This window comes from Taudactylus pleione, unplaced genomic scaffold (assembly GCF_031769625.1).
Source record: "Taudactylus pleione unplaced genomic scaffold, aTauple2 ptg000583l, whole genome shotgun sequence".
NCBI lineage: Eukaryota > Metazoa > Chordata > Amphibia > Anura > Myobatrachidae > Taudactylus > Taudactylus pleione.
In genome coordinates this window covers 1,614,769-1,632,372 of record NW_028284985.1, presented here as the reverse complement: position 1 = coordinate 1,632,372, position 17,604 = coordinate 1,614,769, and the positions used below count along the sequence as shown (strand labels likewise).

At 44.6% G+C, this 17,604-nt stretch overlaps 1 protein-coding gene across 3 annotated transcripts in view; it reads right to left on the bottom strand.

Annotated features, from left to right (window-relative positions):
- The window catches only part of TTLL11 (tubulin tyrosine ligase like 11), a 172,741-nt gene extending 158,542 nt beyond the window's left edge, over positions 1-14,199 (bottom strand). For 2 of the 3 annotated variants that reach the window (XM_088453582.1, XM_088453580.1), the window contains exon 1: positions 12,955-14,175. In XM_088453582.1, the coding sequence (XP_088309708.1) occupies positions 12,955-14,175 (1,221 nt within the window). Of the gene's footprint in view, positions 1-12,954 lie in introns of all 3 variants that reach the window. The other variant, XM_088453581.1, reaches the window with a different exon arrangement.
- Between the last annotated feature and the right edge of the window lie 3,405 nt (positions 14,200-17,604).

Here is a 17,604-nt window from a genome sequence, read left to right as displayed (position 1 = left end):
ATGTTACAAAGAATGACTAATTACCGGTTAGCTTACTGATGATTTGAGCCTCTGAAATCCTAGAGTGGCCATTCCTGATTACTTAGCGCACGAGCCATCTCATTTCTGTATAGGATCATATCTTATCACAGGGACATGAGAACTACTGTACCTTGTGTCTATATATTTATGTATTGTATCGTTTTCTGTACAGTTATACATTGTATCACTATTTATGTATTGTATCCTTTTCTGTATAGTTATACATTGTATCACTATTTATGTATTGTATCGTATTCTGTAGTTATACATTGTATCACTATTTATGTATTGTATCATTTTCTGTATAGTTATACATTGAATCACTATTTATGTATTGTATCGTTTTCTGTATAGTTATACATTGTATCACAATTTATGTATAGTATCGTTTTCTGTATAGTCATACATTGTATCACTATTTATGTATTGTATAGTTTTCTGTATAGTTATACATTGTATCACTATTTATGTATTGTATCGTATTCTGTAGTTATACATTGTATCACTATTTATGTATTGTATCATTTTCTGTATAGTTATACATTGAATCACTATTTATGTATTGTATCATTTTCTGTATAGTTATACATTGTATCACTATTTATGTATTGCATCGTTTTCTGCATAGTTATACATTGTATCACTATTTATGTATTGTATTGTTTTCTGTATCGTTATACATTGTATCACTATTTATGTATTGTACAGTTATACATTGTATCACTATTTATGTATTGTATCGTATTCTGTATAGTTATACATTGTATCACTATTTATGTATTGTATCGTATTCTGAAGTTATACATTGCATCACTATTTATGTATTGTATCATTTTCTGTATAGTTATACATTGTATCACTATTTATGTATTGCATCGTTTTCTGCATAGTTATACATTGTATCACTATTTATGTATTGTATTGTTTTCTGTATCGTTATACATTGTATCACTATTTATGTATTGTACAGTTATACATTGTATCACTATTTATGTATTGCATCGTTTTCTGCATAGTTATACATTGTATCACTATTTATGTATTGTATTGTTTTCTGTATCGTTATACATTGTATCACTATTTATGTATTGTACAGTTATACATTGTATCACTATTTATGTATTGCATCGTTTTCTGCATAGTTATACATTGTATCACTATTTATGTATTGTATTGTTTTCTGTATCGTTATACATTGTATCACTATTTATGTATTGTACAGTTATACATTGTATCACTATTTATGTATTGCATCGTTTTCTGCATAGTTATACATTGTATCACTATTTATGTATTGTATTGTTTTCTGTATCGTTATACATTGTATCACTATTTATGTATTGTACAGTTATACATTGTATCACTATTTATGTATTGCATCGTTTTCTGCATAGTTATACATTGTATCACTATTTATGTATTGTATTGTTTTCTGTATCGTTATACATTGTATCACTATGTATGTATTGTAGTTATACATTGTATCACTATTTATGTATTGTATCGTATTCTGTATAGTTATACATTGTATCACTATTTATGTATTGTATCGTATTCTGAAGTTATACATTGCATCACTATTTATGTATTGTATCATTTTCTGTATAGTTATACATTGTATCACTATTTATGTATTGCATCGTTTTCTGCATAGTTATACATTGTATCACTATTTATGTATTGTATTGTTTTCTGTATCGTTATACATTGTATCACTATTTATGTATTGTACAGTTATACATTGTATCACTATTTATGTATTGTATCGTATTCTGTATAGTTATACATTGTATCACTATTTATGTATTGTATCGTATTCTGAAGTTATACATTGCATCACTATTTATGTATTGTATCGTATTCTGTATAGTTACACATTGTATCACTATTTATGTATTGTATCGTATTCTGTAGTTATACATTGTATCACTATTTATGTATTGTATCATTTTCTGTATAGTTATACATTGAATCACTATTTATGTATTGTATCATTTTCTGTATAGTTATACATTGTATCACTATTTATATGTATTGCATCGTTTTCTGTATAGTCATACATTGTATCACTATTTATGTATTGTATAGTTTTCTGTATAGTTATACATTGTATCACTATTTATGTATTGTATCGTATTCTGTAGTTATACATTGTATCACTATTTATGTATTGTATCATTTTCTGTATAGTTATACATTGAATCACTATTTATGTATTGTATCATTTTCTGTATAGTTATACATTGTATCACTATTTATGTATTGCATAGTTTTCTGCATAGTTATACATTGTATCACTATTTATGTATTGTACAGTTATACATTGTATCACTATTTATGTATTGCATCGTTTTCTGTATCGTTATACATTGTATCACTATTTATGTATTGTACAGTTATACATTGTATCACTATTTATGTATTGTATCGTATTCTGTATAGTTATACATTGTATCACTATTTATGTATTGTATCGTATTCTGAAGTTATACATTGCATCACTATTTATGTATTGTATCGTATTCTGTATAGTTATACATTGTATCACTATTTATGTATTGTATCGTATTCTGTAGTTATACATTGTATCACTATTTATGTATTGTATCATTTTCTGTATAGTTATACATTGTATCACTATTTATGTATTGTATCGTTTTCTGTATAGTTATACATTGTATTACTCTGAGGACAGTGTAATTACATGGAGCTTTATCTAACTTGTGTCTAGGTACAGACGCATTATATTACATATATATTATAGTACTGGCCTCCTAAGGTATTAGCAATTATGGAGAGGGATTGACCACTACTATGGGGGCAAATAGTGAACATATATTCATAAAGTATTCCATGTATTGGTTTATAACAGAAACAATAAAATATAAATTGTTCTTGAATTTAGAAAAACTTGTATCTTATTTCTCCACAATTATAGTGGGACCATTCTAATACCCTCCGCACCTGATTATCTCCTAAAGTACATACCACATGCAGGGAGGGACCTTTATTATGATACTGCTGCAGGGGGTAAAGGAACAGCTAGACACCCATAACTCATACAATAAACTAAAGGCAACACTCGCAGGTTATTATCAGCCATATTACAGAGACCTCCAGTGTTTGTATAATAAGCCTTGTACAGCAGTCAGTCTCACCGCCTAATATTACTCGCCTATTTCACCAATCAGCATGATGCAGACTAAATTATAGACATAATTATCAACACATTGGTGACATTGTCTCTATAAGAGCCTTGGAAATCAGTGAGTCTCACCTTGAAAATTCTCAAGCTGTACTGAATCCCAATTACAAATAGGAATATATAATACATTAATTCACACACTGCCGGGAGTCGGTAATTAACATTTGTGAATAAATACTAAAGTCTTAGTCACACATTGCAAATATAGGATAATGATAAGCCATCCAACGCTCAGCTAATAGGATGTTCCTAATCCCAAAATAATGAGAGTACCCATGTTACATCACAAATTTAAGTTTTAAAAAACTTACCAGGAGCTACCAATGGCTGTAGATGGAAAAAACATCGGGCAAGCCGGCCTTCCCAATACAGACGCATGGGTGGATACCATCATTGGCGTTGGTAGTAAGCAGGCAGACAGAGGATTACTATTCAGATGTACTACAGATGTGCTATCATTGCGCAAAATGCATGACGCGACTTAGACGCATTCCAAGACTTTCGTATTTATTTCTAATTCTGGCGTCTTTGTTGCACTGCAGCTGCGGCCAAAGTCACTTGTAGTGCGCCGGGTGCTTAGGATTAGTATCTTTGTCGTAATGCGATTGGTAATATGTCGCAGATTAAGCACAACCGCTGCATGGCGTGGCTCAGGCGTAACGGTCTGCAGTCTTCTGCAGAGCGAGTCATTTGTGTGACACCAGCCTGAGCAACAGCTACACAAAAATAAGTCCTATTTATAAATCATTTTGTGCGTTTGTAACACAATTTTCTTACTAGATAATGTAAGTTGTCATCGTGCAATATTATACAGCCCTGCACTAATATATAACACCAGAGACCTGGCACCACCTAAAACGCCATCCGAATGTGAAACAAATCTGGAAATATGATATTAAATATAGTGAACAATATGGTTTCTGAGAAAGGAAACGTCGCCGTTCAGAGGGGATGGATGTTGTTGTTACTGTACAGAAGTATTCGTTTACTGCTCAGAACAATTAGCTATTATCAAGCAATTACAGTGCTAAAAGGTCCTTGTTAAAGGAAACAGTAACCTTGGTAACGGTTTCCCGTGTAATAACTTGCCAGCGCGCTGTATTGTCCTAAAAGTCAATGATCTCATTTACATTTAACCAACAGCAGCATCTATTACTCAGCCATTATCAGAGTCACAATTGACTGGAGCAATGTACATGAAAAGGCCAATTATTCAGACCTCTGGTAACGTGTTCTGTATCCTACTCCTATTTATACGCCTATAAAGCATCTTTATACAGGTCTAAAATATGCCGTATGCATAATAAACTACACGACTACTCCATGACAATGTTATGGAAAAGATTTTAGGCTATTGCTGTACCTCTTCAACAGTTATTTGCCTCAGTTTGTCTATAGTGAGGCTATATTTGTGCTAAGATTTAATGCATACAATACAGTACAGTACAAGTGCATTCAATACAGTGTACGGAATACACTAGCATCATGGGGGGGTACTGTAGTGTAATGAATACTGGGATAATATATCAAACAGCATCCTGTGCTGGGGATGAAAAAATGTCCTGTATTAAACAGTCAGCAGGAAAAGAAGGAGCATCCTGTGCTAAATCGACCATGGAGAAAGGATGGGCATCCGGTGCTGAAAGAGCCGCAGAGGAGCCAGCAGCATCCGGTGCTGAAAGAGCCGCAGAGGAGCCAGCAGTATCTGTGCTGAAAGAGCCACAGAGGAGCCAGCAGCATTTGTGCTGAAAGAGCCACAGAGGAGCCAGCAGTATCTGTGCTGAAAGAGCCACAGAGGAGCCACCAGTATCTGTGCTGAAAGAGCCACAGAGAAACAAGCAGCATCTGTGCTGAAAGAGCCGCAGAGTAGCCAGCAGCATCTGTGCTGTAAGAGCCACAGAGGAACAAGCAGCATCTGGTGCTGGAAGAGCCGCAGAGGAGCCACCAGTATCTGTGCTGAAAGAGCCACAGAGAAACAAGCAGCATCTGTGCTCAAAGAGCCGCAGAGTAGCCAGCAGCATCTGTGCTGTAAGAGCTGCAGAGAAACAAGCAGCATCTGGTGCTGGAAGAGCCGCAGAGGAGCCACCAGTATCTGTGCTGAAAGAGCCACAGAGAAACAAGCAGCATCTGTGCTCAAAGAGCCGCAGAGTAGCCATCAGCATCTGTGCTGTAAGAGCTGCAGAGAAACAAGCAGCATCTGGTGCTGGAAGAGCCGCAGAGGAGCCACCAGTATCTGTGCTGAAAGAGCCACAGAGAAACAAGCAGCATCTGTGCTGAAAGAGCCGCAGAGTAGCCAGCAGCATCTGTGCTGTAAGAGCTGCAGAGAAACAAGCAGCAACTGTGCTGAGAGAGCCGCAGAGGAGCCACCAGTATCTGTGCTGAAAGAGCCACAGAGAAACAAGCAGCATCTGTGCTCAAAGAGCCGCAGAGTAGCCAGCAGCATCTGTGCTGTAAGAGCCACAGAGGAACAAGCAGCAACTGTGCTGAGAAAGCCGCAGAGGAACAAGCAGCATACGGTGCTGAAAGAGCCGCAGAGGAGCCAGCAGCATCTGTGCTGAAAAAGCCGCAGAGGAACAATCAGCATCTGTGCTGAAAGAGCCGCAGAGGAACAAGCAGCATCTGTGCTGAAAGAGCCGCAGAGGAGCAAGCAGTATATGTGCTGAAAAAGCCGCAGAGGAACAAGCAGCAACTGTGCTGAAAGAGCCGCAGAGTAACAAGCAGCATCTTTGCTGAAAAAGCCGCAGAGGAACAAGCAGCATCTGTGCTCAAAGAGCCGCAGAGTAGCCAGCAGCATCTGTGCTGTAAGAGCCACAGAGGAACAAGCAGCAACTGTGCTGAGAGAGCCACAGAGAAACAAGCAGCATCTGTGCTCAAAGAGCCACAGAGTAGCCAGCAGCATCTGTGCTGTAAGAGCCACAGAGGAACAAGCAGCAACTGTGCTGAGAAAGCCGCAGAGGAACAAGCAGCATACGGTGCTGAAAGAGCCGCAGAGGAGCCAGCAGCATCTGTGCTGAAAAAGCCGCAGAGGAACAATCAGCATCTGTGCTGAAAGAGCCGCAGAGGAACAAGCAGCATCTGTGCTGAAAGAGCCGCAGAGGAGCAAGCAGTATATGTGCTGAAAAAGCCGCAGAGGAACTAGCAGCAACTGTGCTGAAAGAGCCGCAGAGTAACAAGCAGCATCTTTGCTGAAAAAGCCGCAGAGGAACAAGCAGCATCTGTGCTCAAAGAGCCGCAGAGTAGCCAGCAGCATCTGTGCTGTAAGAGCCACAGAGGAACAAGCAGCAACTGTGCTGAGAGAGCCGCAGAGGAACAAGCAGCATACGGTGCTGAAAGAGCCGCAGAGGAGCCAGCAGCATCTGTGCTGAAAAAGCCGCAGAGGAACAATCAGCATCTGTGCTGAAAGAGCCGCAGAGGAACAAGCAGCATCTGTGCTGAAAGAGCCGCAGAGGAACAAGCAGCATCTGTGCTGAAAGAGCCGCAGAGGAGCAAGCAGTATATGTGCTGAAAAAGCCGCAGAGGAACAAGCAACTGTGCTGAAAGAGCCGCAGAGTAACAAGCAGCATCTTTGCTGAAAAAGCCGCAAAGGAACAAGAAGCATCTGTGCTGAAAAAGCCACAGAGGAGCCACCAGTATCTGTGCTGAAAGAGCTGCAGAGGAGCCACCAGTATCCGTGCTGAAAGAGCCACAGAGGAACAAGCAGCATCTGTGCTATAAGAGCAGCAGTGGAACAACAACATCTGTGCTGATAGAGCCGCAGAGAAACAAGCAGCATCTGGTGCTGATAGAGCCGCAGAGGAACAAGCAGCATCTGTGCTGAAAGAGTTGGGTAGGAAGATTTACAGCGGTATTGTAACCCGCCGCTTCAAACACAATTCTAATTTATTTTATCTATGGTCTAAAACATTGAAGGCGTTTTGATATTCAATTCTGTTCTATTTTAAAGTGTGGTCTCTCAGTGGTGCAAAACCGCCACAAAACTGCCGGGAAATACAATCCGCCACTCAGTAAATTTGGCCCTTTGTGTTATTTCAGATCAAAAGTAAAATTTTGGTAACAGGTGGGTGGAATAATTCAAACCCTGACTACTTTATTTATAACCAGCATCCATAGCTACAAAGTCTATACTGATGAGTGGGTGCGGGTGGAGTTTATTGGCCAAGCCGAGGTGGGGAAAACAGATTCATGCAGTGCTATAAAAAGTCAAAGAATGATAATTAACTGGAAATTATACAAATGTATCCAGTACAAAAACTCAAAACATGTATTTAAAGCTCCTATAAAATGATAAGAAGCAAATTATTAAAAATGTATAGGATTAGCTGGCAGACTGCAACAAGCTGTTTACAGCATACCTCCTCCATAAGTGGCTATCAGCTGTGTCCTTCAGCAATGCTCCATACATAGTAGTTGTGTCCTAAGTGGCTGCTGACCTTTAGCAATGTTCCATAAGGGGCTGCTGTTTCCTTCAGCAATGCCCCATAAGTGGATGCCAGCTGTGTCTTTCAGCAATGCTCCATAAGGGGCTGTTTCCTTCAGCAATGCCCCATAAGTGGATGCCAGCTGTGTCTTTCAGCAATGCTCCATAAGTGGCTGTTTCCTTCAGCAATGCTCCATAAGTACCTGCCAGCTGTGTCCTTCAGCAATGCTCCATAAGTGGCTGTTGTGTTCTTCAGGAATGCTCCATAAGTGGCTGTTTTGTCCTTCAGCAATGCTCCATAAGTGGCTGTTGTGTTCTTCAGCAATGCTCCATAAGTGGCTGTTGTGTTCTTCAGGAATGCTCCATAAGTGGCTGTTTTGTCCTTCAGCAATGCTCCATAAGTGGCTGCCAGCTGTGTTCTTCAACAATGCTCCATAAGTGGCTGCTGACCTTCAGCAATGCTCCATAAGTGGGTTCCTGCTGTGTCCTCTTACAGCAGGTGCATAGGTTGTACTGGAATGCCACCCAAAAGGTTTACTTTCATTTACTCCTCTCGCACTAAGTAGCCGGGTCTCATATCGGCAACGCCTGCAATGTGCCAATAAAACCGACAGGCTGGGAGCCAAAATTAGGCAGCTGCTGTCCAATCAGATTTACTGATGTTAATCTACAATTAAACCAACCTTTTTAAATTCATAAATATCTATGCACTCAGGCTTGGACTGGCCCCCAGGGGGACAGGGGAAATCCCCGGTGGGCTCCACGGTCTGTGGGCCCACCCCCCTCTTTTAGGTATCAGGTTCAAGACTTCAAATGATAGATTGTTACTCAACTAGATGGTAAGTTACCTGGTGGAGCAGGACCACTGATCAACATGGGGGCTTGGTTTCCTTCTATGGAAACTATACCAAGATTTGCCAATTGGATAGCCAAGTGTCTGTGGTGGCTGGCCACACCCCCTCTGGTGGATTGCCACACCCCCATAGCAGGGGACCCTACCACTGCATTCCCCCGGTGGGCCCTTCGTACCCCAGTCCAACACTGTATGGCAACATAGAGCCATATACACACAGTGTAAAGTATAGCCGAATCTCACAATGATGACCAGTTCTGATACTTCATACTGTATATATAATCTGGCAGCCTCGCAGTCCTTCATTATATGCCGTATAAGGAGAACAGTAATCTGTTTCCCTTTATTAATGAAGCTAATGAATAGAACAGTCTTGTGTCCTATCCCTGTGCTGTGTAATACGGCACCTTAGTGAGAATACACAAAGCATCGCTGTCACACAACATCATCTGCTCCAGGAGGTGACGAAACACCAGAGTGTCTGACAGCCTAGTATTTATTATTACACATGTATGTAATTACATATGTGCCAGCGTGTTATAGACAACAGAGAGCGGGTCCTCTGCAGCTGAACTACAACACCCAGCATGTTCTGTGTGACATTTCCAGAGAGATCCTGATATCTGGCTAAAGAACAGTGTCTTCCTATGTTTGTCAGCACAAGTAATGCTTCTTCAACTAAGGGCATGATTCACTGCCGTACGCAACTGCGATAGTATGCTCATCCATTGCGATCGCTAGTCCCTTGCAGCACTACACAAGGACGCCCACTTTACTTACCACACATCCGTAATGTTTAACAAGACTGCAAAACCATTGGCACAATAGAGTATCATCGCAGCCTCACGCACACTTACACAAGCTCTGACCTTACTCAGAAATTGCTAACAACCATGCACGCTATCTGGCCTCAGGCTGCATAGGCCATTGCAGTGGATAATTTATGCACGCCCCTGCATTGGCGTTCAAACACACCGGCAAGCCTGCATTCGCCTAACCACCCCCCCATCACCACCTACAAACAGCACTTCCTGTCAATCACTCTGCAATGGGTCTGCGTAGTCACTGCAATCGCTGTCCCGATCGCAATAGCTAGTTTGCGAACGCGCACTGAACGCAACAATAGACCGATTGCGTGCGTATTAGCAACAGCGTTCCTTGCTGAATCAGGCCCCAAGTCACAAACTCAGGCAATCCCCCATTAATTACGCGGAGGTTGTTACCCTCTCGGTTAGTGATCCAAGTACCAAAACTTATTTATTTGCTGCTGCAACAGGATAGTGTATAAAATATCAGCTCACAGCCAGGCATGTCCCATCTCACCAGGTGCCCAATGCTCTAATAGTCTTCCTTAAGGTGCCCAATGCTCTAATGGTCTTCCTTACGGTGCCCAATGCTCTAATGGTCTTCCTTACGGTGCCCAATGCTCTAATGGTCTTCCTTACGGTGTCCAATGCTCTAATGGTCTTCCTTACGGTGTCCAATGCTCTAATGGTCTTCCTTACGGTGCCCAATGCTCTAATGGCCTTCCTTACGGTGTCCAATGCTCTAATGGCCTTCCTTACGGTGTCCAATGCTCTAATGGCCTTCCTTACGGTGCCCAATGCTCTAATGGCCTTCCTTACGGTGCCCAATGCTCTAATGGTCTTCCTTACGGTGCCCAATGCTCTAATGGTCTTCCTTACGGTGCCCAATGCTCTAATGGTCTTCCTTACGGTGCCCAATGCTCTAATGGTCTTCCTTACGGTGCTCAATGCTCTAATGGTCTTCCTTACGGTGCCCAATGCTCTAATGGTCTTCCTTACGGTGCCCAATGCTCTAATGGTCTTCCTTACGGTGCTCAATGCTCTAATGGTCTTCCTTACGGTGCCCAATGCTCTAATGGTCTTCCTTACTGTGCCCAATGCTCTAATGGTCTTCCTTACGGTGCCCAATGCTCTAATGGTCTTCCTTACGGTGCCCAATGCTCTAATGGTCTTCCTTACGGTGCGCAATGCTCTAATGGTCTTCCTTATGGTGCCCAATGCTCGGTCTTCCTATTGCAGAACAGAAATGACAGCTCAATCCTCTTTCACATCACTTCATGATTCTAGTCATGGTAACTGCAATAGGAAAACATGGAGGATGAATAGAAGCAGAAGGCCAGGGTTATAGGTGAGTTCCTCACCATTACCAGCCTGCTGGATGATACAGCTAGATAGGTGTGCCCAGGTAATAGGAGAGTAATAGTCTGCAGCGTCTGTTGGGAGAAACTGGCGGGGATTGAGGGATTGAGGTTGTCGCTTACTGATTATGGCTCCTACTTGCCTACTTTGGGCCTCCCTTTCGAAAGATCCTGGAACACAGGTCCTAGTGGCATGTGCTGGACTCATGGCAAGGTGAGAGGCATCATCATGGCACTGCCCACCAACTGTGCAATGCTGCAAATAGCCCCCACCCACCTACTTCACCATATTGCTCCGAGAAAATCCCCTGAAATCCAGAAGTCACCAAAACATTCCGGGAGATTAGGTAAGTGTGGTGTGGATCAGGTGACGAAGTAGTCGCATGTTTCTACCCACATGTGTTTGTTTGATCGGGATGTAGTCTGGAAGCTGACTGTCTAAATGCCGACCGCAGGCTTCCAGACTCTCTAATCCCGGTGTGGTACTAATGACAGGCGTCGAAAACTCGAGGTTTAGGCAGCGGGGAAGGGGGGGGATTAGGGTTAGGCACTTGGGGGGGAGGTTATGGTTAGGCACCCCTAAGGGAGGGTTAGGGTAGGGAATTAGGTTAGCGATACTTACGTTAGGGACGATCGGGATCGTCACCCTTGCCGGGCTGCTGCTGTCGGGATTTGAACCGCCGTCGGTAATACCGACTACACCCGTTTGATCACTTGTTTTTCACATGTCTACCTTCCCTCTTGTGAACTGTTCACAGTTCTGAACTGTACGATTACAATGTTGTAATCGTACTGTCGTTCCTCTATCTGCTAGTGGATATGCACCTTTACCGACCAGGCTTTTGCTTAACTAACATTTCTATTTGGTCTACTGCAGAAAGGAAGATTCCTGTTGAAAGGGGAAAACAACCGGTGTTTCCATTTAATATAATTTTATTCATATTAGGTCAATAGACTATTCTCTTTTATGTATATTGTGTATAAATAGGGTAATGAGATTTTCACATTAACTACTAACACTGTCAAGCCGCAACTTAACGCTTTCTTTAAGCTACCCCTTTACAATGGAGGGATGTTAGAATTCACGCTGGCAATGCCTGGCGTATGACTTGAGTAAATACTACTGGTATTGAGCTGGTCACATCTTGAGATACATGACTGGACATCTATATAATAATCGGCTATGGCATATCCAAAGAACAACATGTGCAAATGGAGCACCGGACCAATAGCCCCTGCCACAAGGGACAGAGAGAAGGGAGATGGGTCCGAGGGAAGGAGTGGGTGGGGTAAGTGAGGAGGGGTGTGAGACCCACTCAACTGAGCATTTTTCAGGTCCAAAATACACTTTTTATGTCCCTATTTTCTAACGTATGTTCTAAACTCAAAATGATCCCCGTAGTGTTAATTATACAATAAAATTACTCAGTCTGATAATAAAGGTCATTTACGACGTAACTGAGATCTACTATTTGCACAAATGATCTGATCCCCTGAGGTGGTGAGGGTCTTGTGACGTCACTATACTTATAATTGGATGTATTCTACACTTTCCAGTTGAACATCTGCGGAAAAGCAGATTTCTAGACACACAGGGCCTGATTCAGACCCGGTCGCAAGCGCTGTGCGCTCGCAACCGGGTCGATGGTGGGCCAGTGCGCATGCGCATGATGGAGCCGGCTCCGTCGTGCCATGCGTGAGACCCGGATAGCTACGGGCAATCCGTCGCTCCGGGTCTCACACCAAAGGGGGTGTGCTGTCTATGTTGAATGACAGCACGCCCCCTTTGGTGGGCGGGCCGGGGGGGTGGCTGCCCAGACGGAGGTGTTCCCATGGGAACGCCTCCATTTGGGGACGGCCCCACTGATATCACGAGTGATGTCAGTGGGAAAGATTTCGGCTCTGTTTGAGCCAAAAGCTCTCTGGGGCTTGCAGCCACGAGACCCTACCACAAGGGTCTCGTCGCAAGCCCGATGGTCGCGATGGTCTTGACCATCATCCTGGCCGCTCGCATTAGCTGCTCCATACATTTTTTTTTTTAAAAGAGACGCCCTGATTCAGAGTGAGCGCTCTGTCAGAGTATCCGGCTCTGAATCAGGGCCTTAGACCAATGCAATAAGAACTTTTTTGTTCCCCACTCATTCCACCATTTTCAGGTGGACCCACAAAGCATGAAGGTGCATCCAGGCGCTGCACCAATGGCTGGAAAGGGGGCAATAACACTGGACCACGCTTGGTGGACATACAGGCGAATAATGAAATGGCGAGTAATATAAATAGCGCTGAACACTTACTTCTTTCCACTTCAGCTGCTTGATGCTGATCTTCAGCGCCTCCGAAGACGTCTTGGCCTTGGAGCTGTCGACGGTGACGTGTCTCCTCTGTGCCCTGCCCTCCACCTTCTTCTGGACCCCCTTGTTTTCCCCTTTATTTGGAGATCTCATTCCCCTGCTACCCGTCACCCTGTGCTCAGACTTTCTGGCGGTGGCAAGCGGGCAGGTAGAGGACGACCTCCTGCCCCCAGCACATCCTACATGCCCCTCTCTGTCCTCGGATGTCTCTCTCCTCCTACTCCTGATTTTAGAAGGGGCACGCAGCGTGGCATCACCCTGGCCTGGCTCCTGGGTCATGTCATTCTCTGCCCGCAGTATGAGCCCTGACACCCTCAGTCCTGAACCCTGTGTCATCATATTCTCTGCTCCCAGTCCTTGTCCCTGTATCCCCTCATTATCAGTCCCCAGCACCTGTGTCACCTTATTATTAGTCCCCAGCACCTGTGTCACCTTATTATTAGTCCCCAGCCCCTGTGTCACCTTATTATTAGTCCCCAGCCCCTGTGTCATCCAGTTATCATCCCCCAGATCTGGCCCTTGTACCACCCCATGATCTGCCCCAAGTCTCAGACACTGTGACACCCCCACATCGGTTCCCAGGCCTGTCATCCTGTTATATGTCCCTAGTTGTGGAACCTGTGTCACCCCACTATCAATCCGCAGACCTTGTGCCTGTGTCACATCATTATCTGTCCCCAGTCCCAGCACCCCTGTCACCCCAATACCTGTAACCAGTCCCGGCTCCTGTGTCACCCCAATATCTTCCCTCACTTCAGCTAGTTGTATAACCCCATTATTAGCTCCTGGTGTCACCCCATTACCTGCCCCCAGTGCTGGGACCTGAGTAACTCTATTATCTGTCCCCAGTGCTGTACCCCCACTTCCTGTCCCCTGTGTCACGCCATAACATGTCCCCTGTGTCACCCCATTACCTGTCTCCAGTGTCACCTCATTACCTGCCCCCTGTGTCTCCCCATGAGCTCCCCCTTGTGTCACCTCACTAGCTATGGGGTGAGACAGGGAAGAACCTGCCCCCTGTGTCTCCCCATCATCTGCCCCCCGTGCCGGCCGGGCTGACTTCGCCTGAGGCACCCTGTCGTGCAGCCCTGTAACGCCAGCTCCCTGCCCATCCCCGGCCCCCGGGGCCCCACCAGCAGCACCCCGGCTGTCTGTGTGACTCATGGCCGAGCTGTCAGTCACCGCAGGCCCCGCCCACGTCTGCCGGTTTGTTTGGGTCTGGTTGACAGCGCAACCGTAGGGAAGCCGCGGAGGGTCAGATCTCTGCAGCGCGAAGCAGAAATTTTTGCATTATACATCGCGCGCGCGCACTCCCTCCATGCCCTGTATATATTTTATATAATTTATGTATTATCGTATATTACTAGATGTTCGTCATATACATACACAGTACAGTACACTATACCAGAGGTTCCCAGTCTCTGCCGTTACAGTCCAGGTCTTAAGGATATCCATGCTTGAGCCCAGATGGATGAATCAAACTGATAGAGGTGCTAATTAACCTGTGCTCAAGCATGGCTAGCCTGTAAACCTGGACTGTAACTGCGGAGTTTGGAAACCTTTGTACTATACATTATAGACATCAGTATCTATATTATAAATAATATTTATATAACACTTCTAGCTGAACGTGAATCCTGCGCGAAGTCTACATCGCCGATTTTTGTTCGTTGTATGCATAACAATCGTCGCTATATGCGCATTGTAGAGATACCTTATATGGCAGTGGTTCCCAACAGGGCCGTAGGGAGGGTGGTGCGGCCGATGCTTTTGCACAGGACGGAAGCCTCCAAGGACACCGGCCGCAAACTGTCCGGCTTTGGAGGTCTGTAGTGAGACCTCCTGCAGTGCTGCTTGGCGCTCACAGAGCGACGCCGAAGAAGATCCCCGCCCTCCACCCACCCCTTGGCGGAAAAAGTTAACCGCTCAGGGGGAGGAGGGGGCAGTGGGGAATGCGAGGGGCGGCAGTGCAGTTCCCACACCAGGCTTGCCTACCCTCACAATTTGGCCGGGAGCCTCACGAATATCGTATGCTGCTCCCGGCCCCACGGAACGGCAGGCAAGCCTCCCAGCGGCCGCCAACCCCCCCCCCCCCCGCACTGATAAAAACACCTGCAGCAGGGGGGGGCGGTGGCGCGAATCGCGCAATATTGTATCATCGTGGCCCGCCCCTGCTTCACAATGCCTTTCATTTCGGAATTGTGAAGATGGGGCGGGGCCACGATAGCATAATAATGCGCCTCGCCCCAATACAGTGTCATTGTCCGGCCTCGCCTCATGCTGCATACAGGCATTCAGGAGGGAGCTAAATGTCAGCAAGTATGTCCCAAACTCGGTCTTCAGGGCACCCTAACAGTCCAGGTTTTCAGGATATACATACTATGCTTGCCTGCCCTCCCGATTCGGCCGGGAGCCTCCCGAAAAATCGGGTGCCGCTCACAGCCCCCTCGGAAAGGTAGGCAAGCCTCCCGGCTACCGGCAGCCCGTTCGCCCCCGGCCCAGGGCGACCAGCGATGCGATTCGCGCTGAATCACATCATCGTGGCCTGCTTCACAATGCCGGCATTGTGAAGAGAAGGTGGGGCCATGATGATGCAATCGCGCTGTCACGACCCCATGCTCTGCCCGAAATAATGTGTTATTGCCATGCCACGCCCCCTTTTGCAGCGACACGCCCCCCTGCCATGGAAGCCCAATATATCTGCTAGGTGTGTACCCACCTTCATCTCACTCGACATGCAGATATATCTTTGCAGTGTGTACCTACCTTAATAGTCTTGGTTTTAGTGATATCCATGCTTAAGCACAGATGGTTAAATCAAAATAACTGAGGTACTAATTAAGTCACCTGTGCTCAACTATGGCTATCCTTAAAACCTGGATTGTTATACCCATTTTACACCAGAGCTAAAACCCAGGTTTTTGCAGGTTTCTTCTGGGTGTAAAAGGGAACAGGGATTCGTGGGAGGTCCTGGAAGGGTAGGCACTTCTCCCACATTCTGCCCACTTCCTGCGCTGCGGAAGGTGAGTAATTAATTACTAATTAAGCTAATTGGAAACGTCCAGTCGCGTAATTAGTCATTGGAGGGGTAGGGGGGTCGCAGTCATTCCAGAGCAATTCTCGACCATTTTTCCTAAAAATATGGACTCTAGCAATAATTGGTTGGACTCTGGAGCTGGGAACAGAGGGCCTGATTCAAGCCGGACGCTATTTGCGCTCGCTCGTTCAGAAAAAGGGGCCGGATATTTAAATTGAGCGCTCGCTCTTTGCGGTCTGTTGATGCCTCTATGTCTGAGCAAGCGAACGAAACATGCGCTCGCTATTTTGTAAAGACGCCCCCTGGCCGCTCGCATCCTACGTCATCTCCGCTATTTATTAGATTAATCGAGTACATCGAAAGGCGTCTGAACTGCTCGCAGTGCTTGTGGTTGTATTCTCCTACCGCAATCTTGCGAACAGTTCAGGCTAAGAGACAACCAAGTGACGTGGTCGATGACACTGCTGTGTTAATTATGCACACCCTTAAAACGCCCGTTTTGACCGTTTGGCACGCCTGCGTTCGGATCACCACTCCCCGTTTTCAAGCACCTTCCCCTGTTACCACCCACAAACAACTCATCCTGTCACTCAAATTAGCAGGCACTCGCTATTTTGCGAGCACTCGATTTCCGACCGCACTGACTGGTTGGCGCATGCGCATTTTTACGACCCATACGCATGCGCAGTTGTGCGAACATTGCTCGGAGCGAACGAGCGGCCGCTTATGAGCGGCTCTGAATCAGGCCCAGAATGAATCCCCCACTGCTAAAAAGGTCAAAAATCCTGCACCCAACTGAACAGCAAAATTCTTGCACCTGCGGGAAAAACCCTGCAAGTGTGAGATTTTTGCTATTCTCGCACCTAATTAAATATGTCCAATATCGTAGTATTCTGTATTATCCTAGTATCAAATATTATAAACATGCTTTATTAATATCCTAATTTTGTATATTATCCTAGTATTATTATATATTCTGAATACCATTTATTAACTAATATTCTAATATTATTAAATATTACAGTACGTAACTGGAGTTCATCTTTAATGAAGCTGATCAAGACCAAATTGTTAATACGAGTTCTATCTAGGTTGATCGTGTTCAACAATGTTATTATATATAATATATATCCCAGATGTGTTATTATATGATATTTATTATATTCAGTTACTTTACGTGGTGTTAGATATAAAATAAGCTTGCCATAGACCTGGCAGATGTAGCCAGTGAAGAACACAGTGAGCAGCTCCGGCTCTGGCTCCAGCCAGGTGACATCATAGACGCTCTTTGTGATGCAGTAGTGACATCATAGCCAGTTGCAGCTGTTACATCTCAGGCTGTGAGCATTTCATTACCTGCAGGGAGAGATGTGCAGGAGGAAGAGACTCTACCCGTCTTATATAAATAGGAGGAAACAGTCAGAGATACAGGAGAGACAGGTGATCCCAAGGACAGGACCCTTCAGAAGAACATCGCACCGACAAGTAAGGAGCCAGAACTGCTTTAATAAAGGGGAGAATAAGTTTTTTCTACAGGACGCTCAGTTACACTTCCT